Below are 22,205 nucleotides of genomic sequence, written 5' to 3' on the forward strand. Positions count from 1 at the left end.
AGATAGATAGATAGATAGATAGATAGATAGATAGATAGATAGATAGATAGATAGATAGATAGATAGATAGATAGATAGATAGATAGATAGATAGATAGATATAATTTACCTCATTATTTAAACAACTTCTATCATGTATGTATATATCTATATCTATTTTGTATATCCGTTGTCTTGCGTTAAATATAATTTTCTATCGTGTTATAGCAGATTGTTTTGTTTTAAGCACAGCTGCACTTTTGTTTTTAACACTTTTTAGTAGAAGACATTCATAAATAGTAATTAACACTATTGGGCGCTGTATTTTTGCAGTAAGTAGATTATATACTTCGAGTATAGTCTGTGAGAGAGACCCTTCGGTTTGTCTGTAGAGCTGGAGATGGAGGGAAGTTTTAAGACGAGGATTTCCGACGCCGTCGTGACGTCACCAGCGCCTCTTTATTCACCGCCGACCGCAGCAGCCGCAACAAATGAACGTCTCGTAATCAGTTAATACTTTGTAACCGCTTTAAAACTTGGAAAATGCGTCTCTGGGAAGTGTTATCGTTCCGCGAGAGCGTGAGAAAACCGAGCATCTTACAGGAGGAGAGAAAGTTTGGATTAAAGTTAGTAGCCGCTGTCTAACAAAGCCAGTCTGGAGAAAGTTACTCCTGCTGCTGCACCATAGCGGGATCTCGCCTCGACAGGCCCCGAGAACTGGTAAGTTAAGCATGCATTTGTCTTTTCATTAGCATATGCTGTGAATTTCTAATGTTAAGGAGCTATAGGATCACATTTTTGATGCATTGCAAAATATCGTTTTGTTGGAAATCTGAGATTGGAATCTGCGCTGTCGAAGGTGGTCTCTCCGCTACGCTATCAGATCGCATTTCTGTTGGTTGGTTGTTCACACTGGACTGGATCATGGTGAAGGCTTTTATAGCAGAGACATGACAGATGCACATGCATTGGCTTCAAACGCATAGAGATGATTAAACTGTCATTTAAAATTCTAAATCGTTGCATTACAGGAATCCATCATGATTTGCAGACAAGCTCTGTTGGATCATTTGCTTAAGCATGTTTGTATTTTTTCATTCAATCTGTATGTGGATATTTTGTCCTTAAAATCATTTTTTCATTTATTTGTTAGCGTTATTATTATTATTTGTTTTTATATTTTTAAAATGCTTTTTTGCTAATTTAAAATTTAGTTGAGGGTTTCTGAAAAGTCTCAATTCTCCTTTTTACAATGTAAAGCCAATAAAAAGATCCTTAAAAAACTGTTTAAAATTCTTAAGTCATTGCATTTACTGCATAAGTCTTTGCTATTTTTCTTTTAGAAGTTGTCATCTTTAAGTTAAGATCCATTTACTTGTGATTCAAAACTAAGAAATTAAATCTTGTTTCCTGAGAATCCGAACAAAGTTTAGTTGCTTATTTATCTAATGTTCTTAATTCTGAGTTAGGGTTATGGTTATATTATTTACGTTTTATATATATATATATATATATATATATATATATATATATATATATATATATATATATATATATATATATATAAGTTTATTGCAATTGACAATCAAGACAAAAATACTGATAAAAAAACAACACCTTTGTAAAGTGTGATTAGAAGTAGGGCTGGGCCATTTGGCCTAAAATCAAAATCTCGATTAATTTAATATTTTAACTTGATTACAAATAATGAACGATTATTTAATTTATATATTATTATAATATTTTTATTTTACCCTAATATTTTACTGACAAATTTTGTAGAGTAAATATAACTTGATATTAAAATATTTGAAGGCAGCACACACTATCTACTATCTATGCTTATTTATTGAACATCAGCATTGAACAACTAAAATTAAAACATGCATTGCCTAAAACCAACAAAGATCAGATGTGGCTGCAGAAGTATTAATCAGCCTTTAAAAAAAAGACTTAAAAGAGCAGGGTCACGTGACTCCACATGTGGTTGGGAAAGTAATTTAAAAAATCGTCCTGGAAAAATTTTATAGATTATAAGTTCTGAATGTCGATTTCGATTACTTTTTGACTAATCGCCCAGCCCTAATTAGAAGGTAAATTAATTAATTATTATTGCAGATTTTGGTGTATTGGACCAGAGTTTAACAAACCTTAAGCTTTTTTATTTTTACATAATGGAGATTATAATGCAATATTTATAATTTAGTATTTTCAAGCATTAAAATTGTCATGGCAATTTCAAATAAAGAGACTCTTAACGATCAGGAGACAAAGTCTTACAAGGTTTACTTGCAAAAAGATTTTATTCTTTTCAAAGAATAGGTCCGACAGTCATACAGGAACACTGGTTGCTGCAGAGTGCAATACACAGGCTAGCCAGACACCAGGTTTTATCTTCTTTACCCTGCTTCAAGGCCCGCTTCATCTTAGTTGACGCCCAGTTCTCTTTAGAGCATTAGATTTTAGAGCCAGGATTTGCACTTATTGAATACACATGTTTAAAGCAGAACACATTCTGAATGACCCTTCTTGTAATATTTGTTTTTGTTAGGAAGGCATATGCATCTTAATATACAGTATGATGTTTATATTAAGGAAGAGAAGTTTCATATGAATCAATGTTTTAGTAATGCTAAAAAGAAATTCCTCCACAAAGTGCTGCAAACACACCTCATTATATTCTCCCTTAGAAAACTTATTGATACATAATAGAATGCAGTATTTGTCTTTAATTGACTTTAAAAAAAATCTGAAAATTACCATTAAAAGATCTGCATAAATGTTGTTGTTGTTTACTATACACAATTGTGTATATATATTGCTGTTATCGTTAACTATAGCTAAGGTATTTTGCTTTCACACCTTGGGTTTCTTCACAGCACAGCTTAGTTCTTCACAAACAGCGCATTGTAAGGGTGCATAATCCACTTTAAGTTGTAGAAATGCAATCCGCTTGTTTTGAAATGCTTCATGGCCTAAAATGAACCCAGCACCCTAGACCATTTCTTCATGATCAGACTTTTTTTCTTTTTCTCTCCTGTCTTGTAGTTTGTCAACATGCCTCTCAAGTCATTGGCAACCAGAAGCCTCCCATAATGAACGGCTCTAAGAATGGGACGGCGGTGGCCAACTCCACTAATGGCCTGGATGACAACGGGCTCATGGTCCTGGAGTCTGTCTCTATCATCATCATAGCCATACTGGCATGTCTGGGGAATCTGGTCATTGTGGTGACTCTTTATAAAAAGCCCTACTTGCTAACACCCAGCAACAAGTTTGTCTTCAGCCTGACTTCATCCAATTTGCTATTATCAGTTCTAATGCTGCCGTTTGTTGTGGCCAGTTCGGTGCGTCGGGATTGGATGTTTGGGGTGGTGTGGTGCAATTTCACAGCGCTGCTCCATCTACTTGTCAGCTCATCTAGCATGCTTACACTTGGAGCCATTGCCATTGACAGGTCAGTCATTAGGATACATTCTGTCATTTGGAGGATCCTTGTGTGTACAAGGAAAAGTTGCAATTTAATCTCTTTAACATATAAAAACAACACAGTAATATTATTTATTGCAATTGATACGAGGAAACAAGTACTTTGTCAATTTGTTAAATTTTATATTTTAGGTAGTCTAATTTGATTAGTTTTTCATTGCTTTTAGACTGTAGAACATTACTGATGACAAATTACATTGTGAAAGATTACATAATTTACTACAATTTTAACTTCAGTTGTAATCAGTAATGGGCTAGCGTGGACCAACACTAAAGTGAGTGTATGTTTACATGAGATTTTACAGTCTAAAAATAATTTAATAGAAAATTTTGTCAAAATATTAAAAGTTGATCATAATAATGAATAATTTCCCTTAACATAATATATAACTTCCTTTTGTTCTGTAATCTTTTTATACTAACACTAATCTGCCTTTTGGTCACAAACTATCAAATAATGTTCTCGGGTATTATCCCTACCAGGGATGGGCAGTATTTATGAAACCAGTATTTCAAGTATGTATTTCAAATACAAAATAGTATTTTGTAATTTGTATTTTATTGGGTTCATGAAAATAGGTTAATGTTTTGTATCAGTATACTTTAGTATCAACAAACTTTGTATTTCTCTATTTTTAAAATACTGTAAAATACTTTGCAGTCTACATAAAGACATCAAAAAATGCGGCCTTGATTGGTGCTTTCTCAGTTATTTGTCTAGAAAATTGATTAATAATGAAGAAGGGGGTCAATGGTTGGAGTATGGATGGAAACTATGCTACACACATAAAGAAAATAAGAGACAAATGGCATGGGTAAGTTTGGGAGCAAGTCAACAATCATTGAAAATAGTATACTGCAGAATGCTAAGACCAGTCATATATAATGGCTGTTTAGTGTACAATTTTGCATCAGCATCTTTGCTTAAGAAATGAGACGGAATAAAATATTAGTCTAAAAACAGGAATGTGGAGCCTACAGCACATGATCATTTTCAGTCTCAGTGCTCTAGGCGGAAATGCAGAGGAAGAAATAAAAGACATCTAAAGATGCTGTACTGGTGTTCACTAAGGTGGTAAACTAAGACACTTTCAGTTAAAGAAGAACTGAAAAACTCTTGGGAGAATAAGTAAAAAGCACAGATAATAGTAGTTTTGGATGGAATGCTGATGTAGATGCAAAAAAATAAGACTACCAAAATTAAAAAAAGTCCTACAGTGACGATTCCTACAGTACTACATTGGCTGTTTCAAATGCCAGCAGTTGATCTACAGGTGCGCTGTATAGTTAATGAAGAGGAAAGATGTCTGACTAAATATGTCACAGTGGCACAATACTGTTTATGAGACACAAAAAAATAATAATACTCCAGTCTATACAGACTGCTCAAAAACTCCAGACTCCCGTTACACAGAAGCAGGATGTATCAGAAGTTTATTTGATTTTTAACTTGTTCAACTTGATTTTTTTGAGATATCATGTTTTATGTTGTGCATTAAAGAGTACAATTGTAAAAAAAATGATTTATGGAAATAACAGTAAAACTATAGATTTTATTAGTTTTCAGAAAACATGTTTTTACTTTTAAGTATTGAAGATTTAAATTGCAAAAACTATAAATTTATTTAAAAAAATTAAGTGGGCAAAAAATGTAAGTAATTTCTTTATATCTCACCCTTTTAAAATATAAGACTGTTAACTAAGTCAGTTTAATGGTGAAGGGACTGATCGAATATGCCCATTGATGTAACCTTTGCGAAGAAATTTCCCTTGTAAAAGAATTTTGTAGTATTTTCATAATACAGTATTTTATTTTGATACTTGTTGTGGATGCTGTATTTTGTAGTTTATTTTGATAAATGTAAAGTTTAGGTATTTGGTAATTTATTTGAAAATACATTTCAATGTATTTTTGCCCATCCCTGATCCAACCTCCCCCCAAAAAATAAATAAATGAAACAAATTTAACACAGAAATGGAAATATGTCATTTTCAATCACACATGCTAAATCCACAGATTTTAAATGCATTCCTTCACTTGACCTATATTTAAGGGATGAATGAAAATTCTATCACATGCTGTTTTATTACACAGTCTGTAATTCAAGTTAATTTACCAACAATTCTTGTAAAAACATTTTATTTGAATGCCGTTGTCAATAACCACTCTGTAGTCCTTTAACCCTGCAGTCCATCATGCCATTTACGTCCAGTATTGCTTGAACAGTTCCTCTGTCTTCATGAACAAACACACATTGAAAAACATCAAACCTATTGAACTCTATCAAAGCACAAGCATAATCCCTCTAGTTTCTGCCTTAAGTCTTATATAGAAAGCCTCATTGTTGTATTATTGACCAGTCATGTGCGTCTCACAAGGGATTGATTGAAATGTATCTCTTTTATATCAAGGTACTATGCAGTATTATACCCCATGATCTACCCCATGAAAATCACCGGAAATCGAGCTGTGCTTGCAATCGTTTACATCTGGCTCCATTCCCTAGTTGGCTGCCTGCCGCCTCTTTTCGGATGGTCATCGTTTGAGTTTGACCGCTTCAAATGGACCTGCACGGTGTCCTGGCACAAGGAGATCAGCTATACTGCCTTTTGGGTTACATGGTGTTGCCTTTTGCCGCTGGTGGCCATGTTGGTCTGCTACGGAGTAATTTTCCGCGTAGCTCGCATCAAAGCTCGTAAGGTTTATTGCGGCAGTGTTGTGGTGTCTCAAGAAGAGTCCAGCTCTCAAAATAATGGCCGCAAAAACTCCAACACCTCAACATCTTCTAGTGGCAGCCGCAAAAGCCTGATTTACTCTGGGAGCCAATGCAAGGCCTTCATCACCATTTTAGTGGTTCTGGGGACATTTCTGACCACTTGGGGTCCTTATGTGGTTGTTATCAGCACCGAAGCACTATTAGGGAAAAATAGTGTTTCTCCACAAGTTGAGACGCTGGTTTCTTGGCTGTCTTTTACCAGTGCTGTGTGTCATCCACTTATTTATGGGCTGTGGAACAAGACTGTACGCAAGGAGCTGTTGGGGATGTGTTTTGACGATCGGTACTACAGAGAGTCATTTGTTATACGGCACCGGACCTCTCGTCTGTTTAGCATCTCAAACCGGATAACAGGTGAGTCTTCTGATGCTGCATGTTTTGAAGCTGAGGTGTAGCTTGGATGAGATGTCTAATGCTTATTGTTTAACAGATTTAGGGATGTCTCCTCATCTGACGGCCATGTTGGTTGGTGGAGGTCAGCTTTTGGGCCGTGGAAGCAGCACTGGAGACACTGGCTTCAGCTACACACAAGACTCAGGTAGACCGTCTGCTGTTTAACAAAGTTGAAGTTAGAATTTTTAGCCCCCCTTTTATTTTTTTTTTTTTAAAACCTTTTTCAAATGATGTTTAACAAAGCAAGGAAATTTTCACAGTATGTCTGATAATATTTTTTCTTCAAGAGAAAGTCTTATTTGTTTTTGACGGTCTACAGAACAAACCATTGTTATACAATAACTTGCCTAATTAACCTAACCTGCCTAATTAACCTAATTAAGCCTTTAAATGTCCTTTTAAGCTGTATAGAAGTGTTTTGAAAAATATCTAGTCAAATCTAATATACTGTCATCCTGGCAAAGATAAAATAAATCAGCTATTAAAGATGAGTTATTAAAACTATTATGTTTAGAAATGGGTTGAAAAAAATCTACTCTCCGTTAAACAGAAATTGGGGAAAAGAATAAACAGGGGGCTAATACTTCAACTGTATGTGGGACCTCAAAAAAAAAAAAAACATGCTTTAGCACATCAAATATATGTATTTATTTAAATTACATTAAATTTATTAATAAACATATTTAAGTTTTCAGTGTTTTGTTGGATATTTAATGTATTCTGACCTACAGTGTAACCTCTGTCTAGCTGTTTCAGAGGAAGTTAGTGTAGTTCAAACTGCAGCTAATTTGACTTTACTTTTCGGCTTTTTATAGAAACAAACACCTATTTTACAAGAAAAATATCTTGTGAACACTTACAATGTGTATCGGTATTCTAGATCTGCTGGTTTCAGATTTTATTTCTCACATAGACTGACTGGTGCGATTATGCATTCACAATGGTATGCACCATTATGGGCTGGACAAATGCATATTTGTATTATCTATTGTTTTAATTATTAATATTATTATTTATGATACAAATCAGAGCAAACTATTTCTCACTATTTAGAGGGCTGACCACCCATACATGTTGTTTTGAGATGCTTCAGGGGTGGATCAGATAATAATTCAGAGGGTTTAATAATTCTGATTGCAATTGTAGATAACACAAGTCAAAGAGAATATACTTATTTAACTTTTGTTTTGTGCTGTTCATACAACGGCAAAAAATAAGTAAAAATCATCAATGCATGATTGATCACTGCATAAGAATTCTTGCATATCGTCTCTTCAGTTATTTATTTATATTTTATTATTGATGCACCAATTTTTTTATTGGTTTTTAATATTTTTTTATACTGATAACCAATAATTATTTACATTTGGAGGCCAATAGCTGATATAAAAGCAGATAACTACAAATCAAATTTAAGCAGTGCTAAGTTATTTATTTATTTAATTTATTGGGCTGATAATGATAACAATAAAAATAAGCATTTATAGGTTGCATTTATCGGTTTATGGCTGCTAAAATATCTGACTTGACTATTGCTATATTTTTTTTTTATTAATTAAATTTTAAATGTATTTTTTTCTGTTATTTTGGGGGCCTTAACAATAGCTGTTGCATTAAAATCCAATCCTAAGGAAAAAAGAAGCTATACAAACGTTGTGCCCAATATCTACTTTGTCATGAAAGACATTTAAATGGCTTTGAGTGAAATTAGGAGAGATGAGGTTGGATAAATTGACTTTTTTTAAGTCTGCATTTACTAAAATGATAAATGATTACTAAAGAAGCTCTGTGGTGATGAATATATATTATTTTGTAGTGATTACATGTATAGCAGCCAATATTATAGATAGTTTTATACTGAAAGTGAATTTTATACTGCCATCATTAAACATGATAAAATTAATGTTTAACAATATTAACAGGGCATCACAAGCAAACAAAATTGTTCATATGCTTGCGGCATTTGCTAACTTAATACGTTTGACTTTTCTTACATATTTATTCAATTAGACAAAATGGAATCAAATATTTATATCATGGTTTCTCTGTATAAGTCATGATTTTAATTTCACTGCGTCCTTTCCTCTCTTGAGCACCAGAAAAGCAAGATGAATCAACCCCCACAGCTCTTTAGCAGTCAGCATTGGTGGTTTATTGGCTTGCAGGCTGTTGTTATCAGGGTTTGCCATTTGAGGAAACACAGAGCCTATGAGTATGGCATAACAGGCAGACGGCAGAGCTCAGCGCTTCTCCCACAGTGTCCAGACTGGTGTGGGTGGGTGCTGGTGAGCGGTGTTAAAAGAGATATTTGATTGAAAGATGCCTGCTGTGATTTACCCTGTAGCAACAGACGTCATGCTGTTGGAGAGCTACACCTCAGAGGCGTCCCACTCAGCCCACTGCACCGCCAATAAGAGGAGGAGCTCGGTCACATTCGAGGACCAAGTGGATCACATACCACAAGGTATATCTGATGTGCTCTCGTTTTTCTTCTGATGAATGCAAAAAATGTCTTTGTTAGTTGTGACTCATGTGAAAACAAGCACACAGATTTGTGTGGTAGTTTACAGTTATTTTTGGATAGTACTGTGCTGTTTGATTTTGACTTACTGTTAAGAGTTTGCTTATGCATTTATTTGATTAAAATTTAGTAATATAGTGAAATAATAGAACCATTTAAAATGTTGGTTTTCCTATTTTAGATCTAAAGCACACCATTTATTTGTTATTACAATATTTTAAAGCTTCAGTTAAAATTGAGTCTAAAGGCTTGGAAAATGTTTGTTCCCGCTATTTTTGGAAGAGATTTAAACCAGGGGTGCCTAAATCTTTTCTTATGAAAGGCCAAAAATCAAACTAGATTGAGGCTAGTGAGCCGAAGGTAAATATAGCTGCCAAAAGTACTTCCTAATTTATTTAATAATGTTTAAAAATAACAGGAAAACATTGCTTTGTGTTAATTATAACATTTTGTAATGAACTTATTACAGTAAAACGATCTCATTAATAACAGAATGGGGTTATGCTAGTCAAGCTGCACCTGATTTTGCCTTGATTTGCTCGCAGATGTCTTCTGCATTGTTCTATATCTGTCGAGTGACAGTATTTACATTTTTACAAAGTATTTATTAACGTATTTACAATTAACGTTTAAATTTCGGTTGGCTTTTTTATAGCTCAGCAATAAAACAACAAAACTAAAAAGATTATTTAAACTAGAAATGACAATCTCTAATAAACAAGAAATGACAATCTCTAATAAACTCATTCACCCCTATCCTGCCTACTCCTTTGTCAGATGGGATGGTGGGCTAAATCAAAGGCTACAGCGGGACAACTTTGTCTAAAAGTTGTCTAATTTTGTCTAAAAGCATCTCTAATTTAAACAAACAATGTCCTAGATCAGGGGTGTCCAAACTCAGTCCTAGAGGGCCGGTGTCCTGCATAGTTTAGCTCCAACTTGCTTCAACTCACCTGCTAGGAAGATTCTAGTATATCTAGTAAGAGCTTGATTAGCTGCTTCAGGTGAATTTGATTGGGGTTGGAGCTAAACTCTTCAGGACACCGGCCCTCCAGGACAGAGTTTAGACACCCCTGTCCTAAATGTTTGAAAAAAATTCACAATGGTGCAGGTATAAATGCTATTCTCACAAACTGACGGAAAACGCTCATTGTATTATATTGTCATCTTGAATCTTTGTATGTACATTTTTATGAAGTGTTTTTTAACTATTTAAAACACTGCATTGTTCGCCAGTATTGTTGGTGTGTCTTACATCTGGTCAGAGATTACGTACGGTGTTATTACATTAACTTAATTTCAGCTTGATTTTGGTGAAAAGTTATAGCGAAAATCAGAGACGGGTTTCATCCATTACTTGTATCATCAGGGTATATACGGTGAAATTCATTACCTTTTTTTTTTAACTCTTTCAATACATCAAGCCCTTATTGCCACTTTAGGTTTCAAACAGAAACATTGCCAATATTTTAACTTGCAATATATTTATTAAGTACTGATTTTAAGAAACTAATCCTAAACTAAAACATTGTGGCATCTATAACAGTCAGAATAAGAGTGTTTTCTTGTTTACTGCAGTAAACAAAGCAGTGTGATCAAATCTAGCAGGATTATATCGATTTATACTACCCAGCACTTAAATTCAGGCAAACTTTAGCATACTGATACAACATTTAATACCTTGTAAAATACTTTCTAAGGGCCTTTGACTTACTTGAATTGACTTACCAACTTTTAATACTTTTTAAGACCCCTTACACTCTGTTCAAGCTTTCATCTGCTTACAGGTGTAAAAATCTCTAACTAAACAAAAAAATGTAAAAAAAAAAAAATGTATGTATGATTTCATTTATACAAAACATACATACGATTTCAAAAAGTTGGCATGCTCCCAAAGCCCACCTCTAAACCCAATCATTATTGGGGGATAAAAAAATACATACTAAAAAATAAAATTGAGATCGTACAAATTCAAACGAATTAGCCAGTAAATGAAAAAGTTACGAATTTCCTTGAGATTGCATTGAAAGAATTGTTGTGATACAGTGGTCCCCCGTTATTCGCAGGAGTTATGTTCTAAAAGAGATCCCCAAAAGGCGAAATCCGCGAAGTAGTCAACTTTATATTTTACAATTATTATTATTATTATAGATGTTTCAAGGCTGTAAAACCTCTCACTTCACACTTTATACTTTTCTCAGACCGGCATGAACATTAACTTTTCTCTCTTGTTTAAACACCCTCAAAGTTCAAACTTTCATAGAAAAGTAAGTCCAGTACTATAGAATGAAAGCAAAGATCAAAACCTGTTGTCAGGCACAAACATTTATCGCTGTTAGCAAAAGGTTCATAAAGCTTTTTAGCTTCTGTTTGGATAATATTGGCTTCCAGCGTAATGTTCTTTTTCCTGCAGTCACTGATCCACAAAGCTAAAACAGACTCCATCCTTACAGGGATCAACTTGCACACTGGATGCACTGTGCACATGACAGTTGGAAGTAACACACAGCAGACACGCACATTCACATGTTATTCATTTATTCATTTTCTATTCGGCTTAGTCCCTTTATCGCCACAACCGCCAAGTTATCCAGCATATGTTTTACACAGCGGATGCCCTTCCAGCTGCAACCCATCCCTGGGAAACATCTATACACAACGGAACAATTTCGCTTAACCAATTCACCTATAGCACATGTCTTTGGACTGTGGGGGAAACCAGAGCACCCGGAGAAAAGAAAAAAAAAAAGCAAACTTCACACAAAAATGCCAACTGACCTAGCTGAGGCTCAAATCAGCGACCTTCTTACTGTGAGGTGACAGCACTACCCACTGTGCCACCCATTCGCATGTTATTTAAAATAAAATTATTCAGATGGAGCTCTGGGGCTCGGCAGAAATATGAACAGTGTCCTGAGTCGTAGCTGGGCAACTGCAGCTGTAAATCTGTGTTTACAATTCTAAAAGGCATGGCGTGACGCATCCGGTGTGCAACTCCCTTTATGCTGTTCACACCAGACGCGGAACACGCGGATAAATCGCTCATAAATAGCCGAGTGAACATTTGAGTTTACTCGCTTCATTCGTGCGTCAAACCCCACTTCATCCACATGTCAAATTCACTTCAGAACAGACGCGGATTCGCGTGATGGGCAGGGCTTCTGTCTGCCCGAAGACTCTAGCTTCATAGCTAAATGGCTAATATGGATTTTATGAAGAAAATAACAGTGTTTATGTGTTTTATGAAGACTGAAAAACAGCGTTGATACATTTAGGGTCGTGTCTGAGTCCACTACATCCTTTCAGAGGTGCATCCAGCTCTGTGAGCTCATAAACTCCTCCAGAAATTTAACCTGGATGACGGAGGCTTTCAGCGGTGCTTCTGACAGAGCCAAGCCGAGTTTGATGAACTGTTGTCTGTGAAAGCTGGAGGATTTCCCTCGGAACACCGACAACAGGTTCTACGTCACAATCACGCCCCCACAAGAGCAAGCTTCTGATTGGTTAGCGCGAATGTACGCAAAAGTTCAGATTTTCGAACTCTAGATTCGCGCGAAATGCTCGTTAAGCGAGTCAAATGCGCAAAACGCTCAATTCGCCCCACGCCATTCGCGCCATTCGCGCGTATCGCGACACAGGATGTCTATTCACGCGTTTGCATTTACTTAACATGTAAATCACTCGCGCTTGATGCGCATTCCGTGTCTGGTGTGAACGCAGCATTATGATGGTCTTACTGCGGACAGCAACAACCCTTTTTACATCCTTCTCGGAAAACACTGTTAGCGATAAAAAAAAAAAATGAAGTTAATTTGACAAGTTGAACACATTCTGTATTGTACAGGAGACACAGATGAGATTGATTGACAAGTCTACAGAAAATTAAGATGCAGAACACAATGCGATGTTAAAAAAATAAAATAAAAATCTGTGAAGCCGCAAAAGGTGAACCGAGTAATAGCGAGGGACCACTGTATACAAGATGAAGTGCTGAGCCAATGTGTTAAACCAATGAACCACTCCTAACCCTTTTCATTGGGGAAATATTTGTAAAACCTACCGATGCATGGGGACCAATAGCGTCAATTATGAGAAGTCAAAATATAAAGATGCAATTTTTCTAATATCAACAAAATAAAGAACATTGACTGAGAATTTGCCTACAATTTCCAATCATTGTCTTCCGTTTTGTGTTCTCCAGGTGACCCTTCAGTAGTCCAAGTGACGGCAGACATCCACAAATCTTTGGACAGTTTTGCATCCTCTCTGGCCAAGGCTATAGAGAACGACGCCAAGCTTCAGCTCTTAGGAGAATGGACACAAATTCCCACAAGTCTGTTCACAGTTCGAAACACACAGCGAGTGCCTCGGTATCTGGACGGACAGAGACTCAGGATGGAAAGCATCGATGAAGGAATAGTCAAAGATGATGATGATGATGAAGAAGAAATGGAGCGCGAGGAAAAAATGTAGTTCTTTCGACTGTGAACTTCTTCAAGGATCAGATTGTTATTTAATCTGCAGCTTTTGAAGGTACAGAATGTTATACAAACACATTGGCACATGTTTACAGATAAGACTGGCATACTATGTAATAAACTTGACTGTTTTAGCAAGCAACTGCTGCTGCTACATGCTTTCGTGAGACCAAAGCGCGACCATGATTGCTGTACCGCCAATGTTTCAGGTACTAGAAGCCCTACTGCATCTCACCAGAATATGTTTTTGTAACATAAAAGATACTGTAAAGTTATGTACAGCCGTCATATATGGTCAGGTGTTTGCGTTTAAATGTTTACTTCTTTTTTTTAATACAAGGAAATTGTAATCACTCTTTTATATGTACTGTTTGTAATTATGTTTGCTCCTCTCCAATTTTTCATGTTCAGGTTTGATAATATAATAAAATAACTGAAGTGCTGCAAGATTTGGAGAAAAGGTACCAAATATTTTGGAAGTTATCTAGATGTGGACAAGAAAACTTCTTAAAATTTCAAAATATTTTTTTCTGGCATTGAGCTGGCGTTCAGTAGGGGGAAAATCAGGCTAACAGAGATATTCTGGACATATTAGAAGGCAGAATACCCCATAAAATACAGTTTTTATAGTTCTGTGGAAAATTTGGATAAAGATATCCATCAGGCCCAAAGAGATTTAGTTTTTTTGCTGAAATTGTGAATCTTGGTGACAGTGGCGGATTTAGGCATGGGCAAAATGGCCGATCGCCCAGGGTAGCATCTTGCTGGAGGCGACATGGGGAAAAAAACATGCCCGAGTAAAAATCATATGCACCCCAGTAAGCTTTGAAATGTACAGTTTACTTTATGCAAATGTATTAAGTTAGAGTGGTAATCCAAGAATAAAGACTTAAGTGGCCATTCACATTTGGCGTTTTTTGCATGCGCAAGTTTGTTATTCTCTATGTGCAACGCGGGTAAAAGCAAACCGACAGACGCAGACAGAAAAACCATTCCTGGGTGCCTCACGCGCTCCTTCTGCTCTTGTTTTAATGCACGCCAATAAAATGTGCGCTGCTTATGCGCTGTGAAACGGAAGTAACGTTAAGGGCCTTTTCTGTTACTTTTATGACATATGTCGACACTAGCTTAATAAAGGGACTAAGCCGAAAATAAAATAAAAGAATGAATAATACAAATAATTTTATTTATAAAAAAAAATAGAGATCTTTTAAAAATCCTAATTCTGGTTTTGTCCAAATTTCACCCAAAGTTGGGTTAAAACAAATTGTTTTTAGAATGTACATGTTTAATCGTCCTTTTTCTAAAACTAGATGGTTTTGGGGAGGGGGCAGGGGGTATATGGGGTGATTTGCCCAGGGTGCCATTTAAGCTAGAACCACCACTGCTTGGTGATTCATTAAATGATCCACATTCTGCAGTATATAATCAAGACTCACAGGTATTAATTTTCTTTGCCTGTATGTATTTTTCTTTTTGACTCTCAAAGTGCCAGTAGTCATTGACTTGCATTTTACTTTAACACCAAAGACCACTGTTTCAGCTAAAAAAAATCTCAAATTCTTGAATTTTTGGGTAAACTGTCTCTTTGTAATATCACTGATAACTGCACTTGAAGATTTTATCAGTGACTTTTTTTCACATCAATGTTTTTTTCCTACCTTCTGTTCACTTCAGTTAAAATATTCTAAAAAGGTGTTCAGTAATGAATACCAATCTTGATAGGCTGCTTTGCCAATGACTGTATTGTTTGTCTGCAATCCACAGCACATACAGCAGTGGTCTCAAACTCAAGTCCTGGAAGCTCTGCAAAGTTTAGCTTCAACCACCTCCAACTCACACCACATCAAGTTTGAGGCCTATGACATACAGCAACGGGAAAGAGACCACTTGACAATTCTCAATTTCTCCTGTTTTCCACGTGGTAGTCATGTGTTTGAATAAAACATCGTTTATCTAGTGAACCAATAAATTATTGCAAATTTTAAAATAATATTCTCACAGATATTTATATATAAAATGGTCAAAATAACAAAATGTCACCTTGTGTTACACAAGTGTACATTCATATTTAGACAACACAATACCAGTTTTTTTTTTTTTGTTTTTTTTTTTGAAAAAAGTTAAGTCTAGATTTGATGAACAAACCTCTGATTTTACCATCGCAACAAATGAAAACATTTATTATTCTGACCAATGTTGATATGGTGTAAAACGGCTGTAAATGACAATATCTTTTACTTTAAGGTGCAGTAAGTTTGACACCCAGTGGTTTAACTAGGTATTGCACTCTTGGATCAAAACAGATGCAAGCGCAGGTTGCCAGATTGACAACACAAACAGCGAGACTGATTTAGATCCTGTTCTAAATAAAATAAAAGTTTTTTGTTCTAACCAGCATGTCAAATTAATATATTAGAAATGACTTCTATTTCTCACAGGTGGACAACAGGATAAACTGATAACCTCAAGTACACCTCATGGGCTTTATTCAGTGTTAAATTTTAATAATGTGAGTTTGAATGCCATTTTACATGACATTTATTGCCATATAATGAAAGCAGCAGCAGATAATTTACCTTAGATCTTGAAAATAAAACAAACCATTTCAAATTGAACTTTAGAATTGTGACTCAGTGCAAGCCAACACATATCAGTGATTCAGCATGTACATTTAATAATGTTAAAGAGGTTTAATAAGCATTAATTAGATTATAAACATAGCCATTTCGTGAGTGAGTGCACATTCTGTCCTTCTGAATAGCTGTTTTCAAATTTCTGTGGTGTTTCGTGTGGTAAAAACAGCCAAATTGCTCATCACTGCAAACCTCGTCAGGTAGCGTGTTGTTAGAACACACGGTTCCAATGTAGCCTGCTCACCTAATGTTTAGGCTCGTAACACTTATTTGCTAATTAATAACCAACTCATGTGGAACTCTGAATCTGCGTCTTATTTTGGAGTCTGCTATGGATGCATGCGTTGAGATTCTTCCTGATTCAATGAATGAAATATGTGGTTTTCCATAAAGGCATACCCCAGGGTGCTGAAATATAATTGGGTAAGCTAGCATTGGGTGGGTTAGAAAAACCATAAACAAGAAAGATATTCGGGCACGGAAAACACATTTTCAAAGCAGAATATCTGACTTCAGCATTGTTTTTCAGATAAACAAGAACGTTAATTTGCCAAGTTTCTTATATCTGCAAACATATTATGGTATTTTTATGCTTTAGAGAAGTCAAAAACTTACACGCAGCACCTTTAAAATTTAGCAATCTTATTATTTGACACTCAAACTCATACCCAATAAATCGAGAGAAACTGAAAAATGTCCAAATGGTCTCAGTTTTCCCCCATAGAAGTATATCATATTTTGTTATCTGTGTTATTAAACTCTGTATTGGTACCCAACAAGCTTTCAGTCGAGTTTTGCTTTAAATCACAACACATTTAATGTTTAAACCATCCTCTCACACACACAATTTGAAATGGAACTGGAACTTAATCTGAAGAAAACAAAACCAAAAAAAAAAAACAGTGGACAAAACATTTAAAAAGATGGCTTACATTCCTTAACAGCGTTGAATGAGGTTAGCACAGAATTAGATGAGGAGATATTTCATTTTAACTTCTCCCAGCGATCAGCAGTCACTTAGCAGAACATTCACACCAACAGCTGCCACAACAAAGGCCATCTGTGCTGTGAGGAGAAGGAGAGAGAGAGAGAAACACGACCTGCCAACTAATGCTACAACCATTTGGCTAGACAGCAGTGGGTTTATGTATAGACCGAGTCCAAAAACTATTCTTAATTTAATAAACCTTTATAAACATTCTGCAGTGTAACAACGTATAATGACGGTTTTGGATAATTAAATATTGCAAGTACCTGTAATTGGAGTTAGACAGAAGATGCCTGCGCGACGCGAGATTTAGTGATGACAAACAAACAAAAGAGAGAGCCATTTTTATACACAACATTGTTAGAGACTAAGAGCACGTTTTCGGCAAACTCATGTTTGACATGCATAATTCATGGTATACAAACATCAGAGTTCGTCATTTGAGGCTACGAGAAGATTTCACACATAACACCGTTCAAAAAAGCTCAACCATTTGATTTAACAAATTAATATTGCACTTAAATACTCTCTTCAAGCACCAGCCGTCTAAGTCTCATATTGACTTCTTGCACATCGCTTTTTTTATTATTTTTGCATGAACTCCCCAAACGCGGTTTACTCTCACATGGAGTAATTAGTAAGAAAAGTCTCGTTTAAAAAAGAACAATGCCAAAAAACTGAACCTATAGGGAAATACTCTATTTTGTAACTTGTGTACAAATCTCAAATGCTCAAGTGCATTGTAGCAAAAAAAGAACCGGTGACTTTTTAGCAGGAGCTACTGCTCGTCCTCGTTCTCTTGTCCTGAGCCTTCTGAACGATCGCCCTCCACGCGGTCTGAGGAGAGGAGAAAGAGCGCTCATTTACACACCTGTTCAGAGTCATAAATGCTAAATGCTACTATTAGTATCTGCTGACAGTAAACAAGACTGGTTAGTGTCTGGTGTGCTGCAGACACTCCACTGTTTTGCACAAAAGCTGAATATCGGAGCGTTTTTTTGGTTGTCATGAAAGCCAAACATTTGAACATACATGATCCACTGATTTGACAAATCAAAAACATAATGGAATTCAAATGTTTTGAGTCAATCACTTAATTGTTTTTTTTTAGCAAGGATGGATTTAATTGACTAGAAGTAGGGCTCATACACATTTTTACTACTAAAATTCCATGACTTTTCCAAAACTTTCCTGTACCTTTTCAAGACGTCATTTTTTTATGTAATACATATACATATACATGTTAGATAAAAAAAAAATATATATATATACATATATATCACAGAAATACAAAATATGGTAAAGTCAGATTTTTTCCAATACCGCGCAGCCCTAATTCAACTGTACAGATATTTGTTAAAATAATTTCCAAAAACGTTGTGGGTTTTTCTGTTTTTCCAAAACTTTTCCAGGCCTGGAAAATGCTATGTCAAAATTCCATGACTTTTCCAGGTTTTCCATAAACCATGTAGAAGTGTTTTCAACATTGATCGTAATAGGAATTCTGCATATTTCCATTTTTAAGGATAATGTGACAATAAAGAGTAATAATGCTGTAAACTGAGCTGTCATTACAAAAAATAAACCAGTTTTTTAAATGTATTAAAATGCAATAATTGTAATAATATTTCACAGTGTTTTATGTTTGATCAAATTAACGCAAAATCCTTTTTTGCGTTAAAAAAAACAGCTACTCAAAAACTATTTCAACCTCTAAATACTCAAGTTTCTCAGAATTTACTATGTGTGGATTTGAGTAAAATGTTAATATTTGTTTTATCATTTAATGATTTATAAATATTCTTATTTAAAGGTGTTTTTTTGTATCCAATTGTTATGATCATGGTTATTTCACTAAATAGTGCTATTGCAAGCTAAACTATGTGTTGTCTAATGAATATAAACATGTCTGGCATCTTTTTTTTTTGTTATTTTGATGAATTGCTAGTTTATGCTTTAAAAGATAACATTACTTAAATTGGGAAAAAAGGTCATCAGCAGCTTGCAGAAACAAATAAAAATTTACATTTAAAAATATTACACAACTACAAAGTGTAAATCCTGAAAAGTAGTCATTTCCAAGTAGTCTTAATATTTTTTACATTTTCAATGACATGTGACTAGGTCAGAATCTCAAATATTTCATGCTCGTGTTGTCATTATCATCCAGCTTTTTATTTTATTATTAGTTTCTCAAAATATACCTCACTGTATTGACTTTATTCTTTGATGCAGAATTGCACTCATTTTTGCCATTGTTTAGAACAGAGCTAAAAATAATAACTGGGAAAAATCGGCCCTACAATCAAGTGTGTTCATGACTATATCTAAAAAGTAGAATAATAAAATAAGAAAAGATCCGTTTGCACCAGCAAACAGCATTAAAAGTCTAAAAATCAATGGAGGCGAATGAGACCAGAAGTCTCAAGCCAGAAAGATTCCAATGGCTGCTGCTAGTATATAAAGAATAAGGTCAATACTACATGATTACACAAAAGACATACAGAATCTGGAGGAATTTCACCTGTTCTGATGTGATTTAATGATGCCAGCATTCGGAGCATAAATGAAGCAGGAACAGTGATGGTGTTCCTCGTCTCTTCCAGCATCAACTCATTACGAGCAATAACCTACAACACACAAACACATCAGACAATTCAATCCGTGTTCATTACACGCATTAACACAAGTGGACAATGTACACTCAGTGGGTTTATTTTCAATGTTTATTTTAACATTGCATAAATAATAATTTTTTAGAACCTCAATCACATTTTAAAAACTGTATTACTTATTTAAATTATTAAAATTTGTATTTATTATTCATCAATTAATTATATGTATTTTATTATTTAAAATATCTATTATTAAAAAATTTATTTAAAAATTTATATATGTGTGTGTGTATATAAATATTTACACACGCTTAAATTATACAATTTTATTTTAATTTTTATTCTTTTATCCAATCATTAGAACAAAGACCATCTGGTTAAAACCCCTGTCCTATCCAACCACAGTTTATGGAGCTCTGGTGCCCTCTATTGGGAATTTCAATTACATCTTATAGCAAACAACAAGCCTGTTTAAGACATGCATTTAAAAAAACACACTTTTGAAGTCTGAAAGCTCAAAGCAAACATTGTCCGCACCTCGTCTGCAAGCACTCTGTTAAATGATGGTGACTGTTCTAAAGGCGACCACAGCTTAATATCATAGTCGATTCCCGATGAAGCAAGAACTGCAAAAACAGACAGTCAGACCAAATGTTATGATCCAGAAATATTTAAAAGAGTATATTTAATGATGTCCTGGGTTTCATTCTCACTGGGATCATAAGGGTGAGGCTGTAGGCAGTTGACCACGTGGTTGTCGGCCTCCAGCAGCATCAGGTGCTCCCCTGTGTGTCTATCCCAGATGAAGATGTGGCCGCAGTCAGAGCCGCTCATCACAAAATTACTTCCCCAGAAACACGACTCCTTGATCTGCACGCACAGCCAGAGCAAGAGAGGGAAATGTTTGTCAAATGTTCTTTGCAAAAAAAATTGCATCAGAAATACTAACTAACCAACAGTAAGATGCTTTTATCGAAACAATGCCATCCACTAATATTGGCTCACTTGGTAAGTATGACCAAAGAAAATTGTGAAAAAAACTCTTTATAGTTTAACCTTTAGATTTTTTTGGTCAAGATCTTATAAAAAATAATTCAGGAAAAAATCTATTGCAAACATGGAAGCTTTTAAAAAATTAATTATTATTTATACCAGTGCATTTCTTTCAAATATTATTATTTTTGACCATTAGTTTATTTTTAATCATTATTATTTATTTAGAATATATACACATTAATGTAAGAGACAAAATTATCAGCCATCCTGTGAAATTTGTATTAATTTTTAACTATTTTCAAATAAGTGCTTTTTAAAGAAGATATTTTAGTTATAATAACTCATTTAATTTTAATAACTCATTTCTTTAGTCTTTGCCATTATGACAGCACTTATTTTACTAGTTATTTTGCAAACAAAAAATTCATAAATGTAAAAAATATAAAACAAACAAACAAAAACAAAGAGAGCTGTGAATGGAGGCAAAAAGTTGTCCAGCTTCACAAAATGGCAAACATCTATATAAAAAAGTACCAAAACATTTTCATCGTCCAGGCAATAATTGGTAAATTCCCGTTAACTGGAAGAGTTATGAATTATCTGGAAGATGATATGCGTGTCTGTCTGTTAGGAGAACGGTTTTAGCATCCTATAAAATATCAACAAAAGTAGTCACAACAAAATAATTCATTAGAAGTTAGTTTGGTTTTGGGATCAGAAATCAACATCACCACAAACTTTTTGAAAGGGTTTTAAGAAAAAATGCCTCTACTCTTATACAACCAACTCAAGCTCTTCAGTTTTTTTTTTTAAGAAATGTTTTGAGAAATATATCTATGCCAGTAATAGTGGAGGGCTCAGTATGTACGAGATGATAAAAACAATACCATGGTCCTGGAGTTGCGGTGACCCTTGTACATCATCTTGACGGAGGGTCTCCTTATGTTCTGAGTCTCGCTCTCCTCCATCTCACGTCTTTCTTTCCTCCTGCGGAACAACTCCTGGATTCGGGCCGCGGCTGAGCGTCTGGGATAGAAGAAGAGCACAGAATAACACTCCAGAAAAACAAACACAATAACAGATCACCACAGCGGTAGTCTAGGATGATAAAATTGCTAGAAAAACATTGTAACAGACAGTATTTTAACTGAATAGTGTTTTTTTTTTCTTTTTACATTTACGATACATTTACGATACATTTATACAGCTGTAGCGCCCTCTACTGATCAGAGACATGTTTTACAGAAAATCTAAGCAGCATTCAGCAAGAACATAAGGGACACAATAATAATAAGTCATTGTAGGTGTATTTTATTCTGATCACTAGCTATGA

At 34.9% G+C, this 22,205-nt stretch overlaps 3 protein-coding genes across 16 annotated transcripts in view; 1 reads left to right on the forward strand and 2 right to left on the reverse strand.

Moving 5' to 3' along the window:
• The window catches only part of LOC147835341 (uncharacterized), a 221,907-nt gene that overhangs the window by 160,001 nt on the left and 39,701 nt on the right, over nt 1-22,205 (reverse strand). The window lies entirely within an intron of this gene.
• Nucleotides 424-17,049, forward strand: gpr161b (G protein-coupled receptor 161b). 3 transcript variants are annotated; one of them, XR_015498770.1, is made up of 8 exons: nt 433-699; nt 3,028-3,436; nt 5,881-6,599; nt 6,676-6,783; nt 8,983-9,102; nt 13,361-13,692; nt 13,773-13,846; nt 15,405-17,049. XR_015498770.1 is itself a non-coding variant. In NM_001007199.3 (6 exons), the coding sequence occupies exons 2-6, from the start codon at nt 3,075-3,077 to the stop codon at nt 13,630-13,632; spliced, it is 1,581 nt and encodes a 526-aa protein (NP_001007200.3). In that variant the 5' UTR covers nt 424-699; nt 3,028-3,074; the 3' UTR covers nt 13,633-14,080. The 3 variants fall into 3 exon arrangements, 1 of the variants encoding a protein (NP_001007200.3); XR_015498769.1 differs by lacking the exon at nt 15,405-17,049 and having other exon boundaries at nt 13,773-14,084; NM_001007199.3 differs by lacking the exon at nt 15,405-17,049 and having other exon boundaries at nt 424-699; nt 13,361-14,080.
• Nucleotides 17,066-22,205, reverse strand: part of dcaf6 (ddb1 and cul4 associated factor 6) — a 53,953-nt gene continuing 48,813 nt past the window's right edge. For 11 of the 12 annotated variants that reach the window (XM_087266793.1, XM_087266792.1, XM_087266790.1 and 8 more), the window contains 5 exons: nt 21,760-21,898; nt 20,590-20,746; nt 20,414-20,502; nt 19,786-19,891; nt 17,066-18,098 (listed from right to left, as the gene is read on the reverse strand). In XM_087266793.1, coding sequence (XP_087122919.1) covers nt 18,040-18,098; nt 19,786-19,891; nt 20,414-20,502; nt 20,590-20,746; nt 21,760-21,898 — 550 coding nt within the window. In that variant the 3' untranslated portion in view covers nt 17,066-18,039. The remainder of the gene's footprint in view (nt 18,099-19,785; nt 19,892-20,413; nt 20,503-20,589; nt 20,747-21,759; nt 21,899-22,205) is intronic. The other variant, NM_001145090.1, reaches the window with a different exon arrangement.

The sequence above is a fragment of the Danio rerio genome, chromosome 9, assembly GCF_052040795.2.
Source record: "Danio rerio strain M-AB ecotype USA chromosome 9, GRCz13ab, whole genome shotgun sequence".
Lineage (NCBI taxonomy): Eukaryota > Metazoa > Chordata > Actinopteri > Cypriniformes > Danionidae > Danio > Danio rerio.

Coding starts and splice junctions, on each gene's coding strand:
- gpr161b (NM_001007199.3), top strand. CDS start 3,075: ATGAACGGCTCTAAGAATGGGACGGCGGTGGCCAACTCCACTAATGGC. Junction 3,437..5,880: donor GGAGCCATTGCCATTGACAG/GTCAGTCATTAG, acceptor TTTTATATCAAG/GTACTATGCAGTATTATACC. Junction 6,600..6,675: donor CATCTCAAACCGGATAACAG/GTGAGTCTTCTG, acceptor ATTGTTTAACAG/ATTTAGGGATGTCTCCTCAT.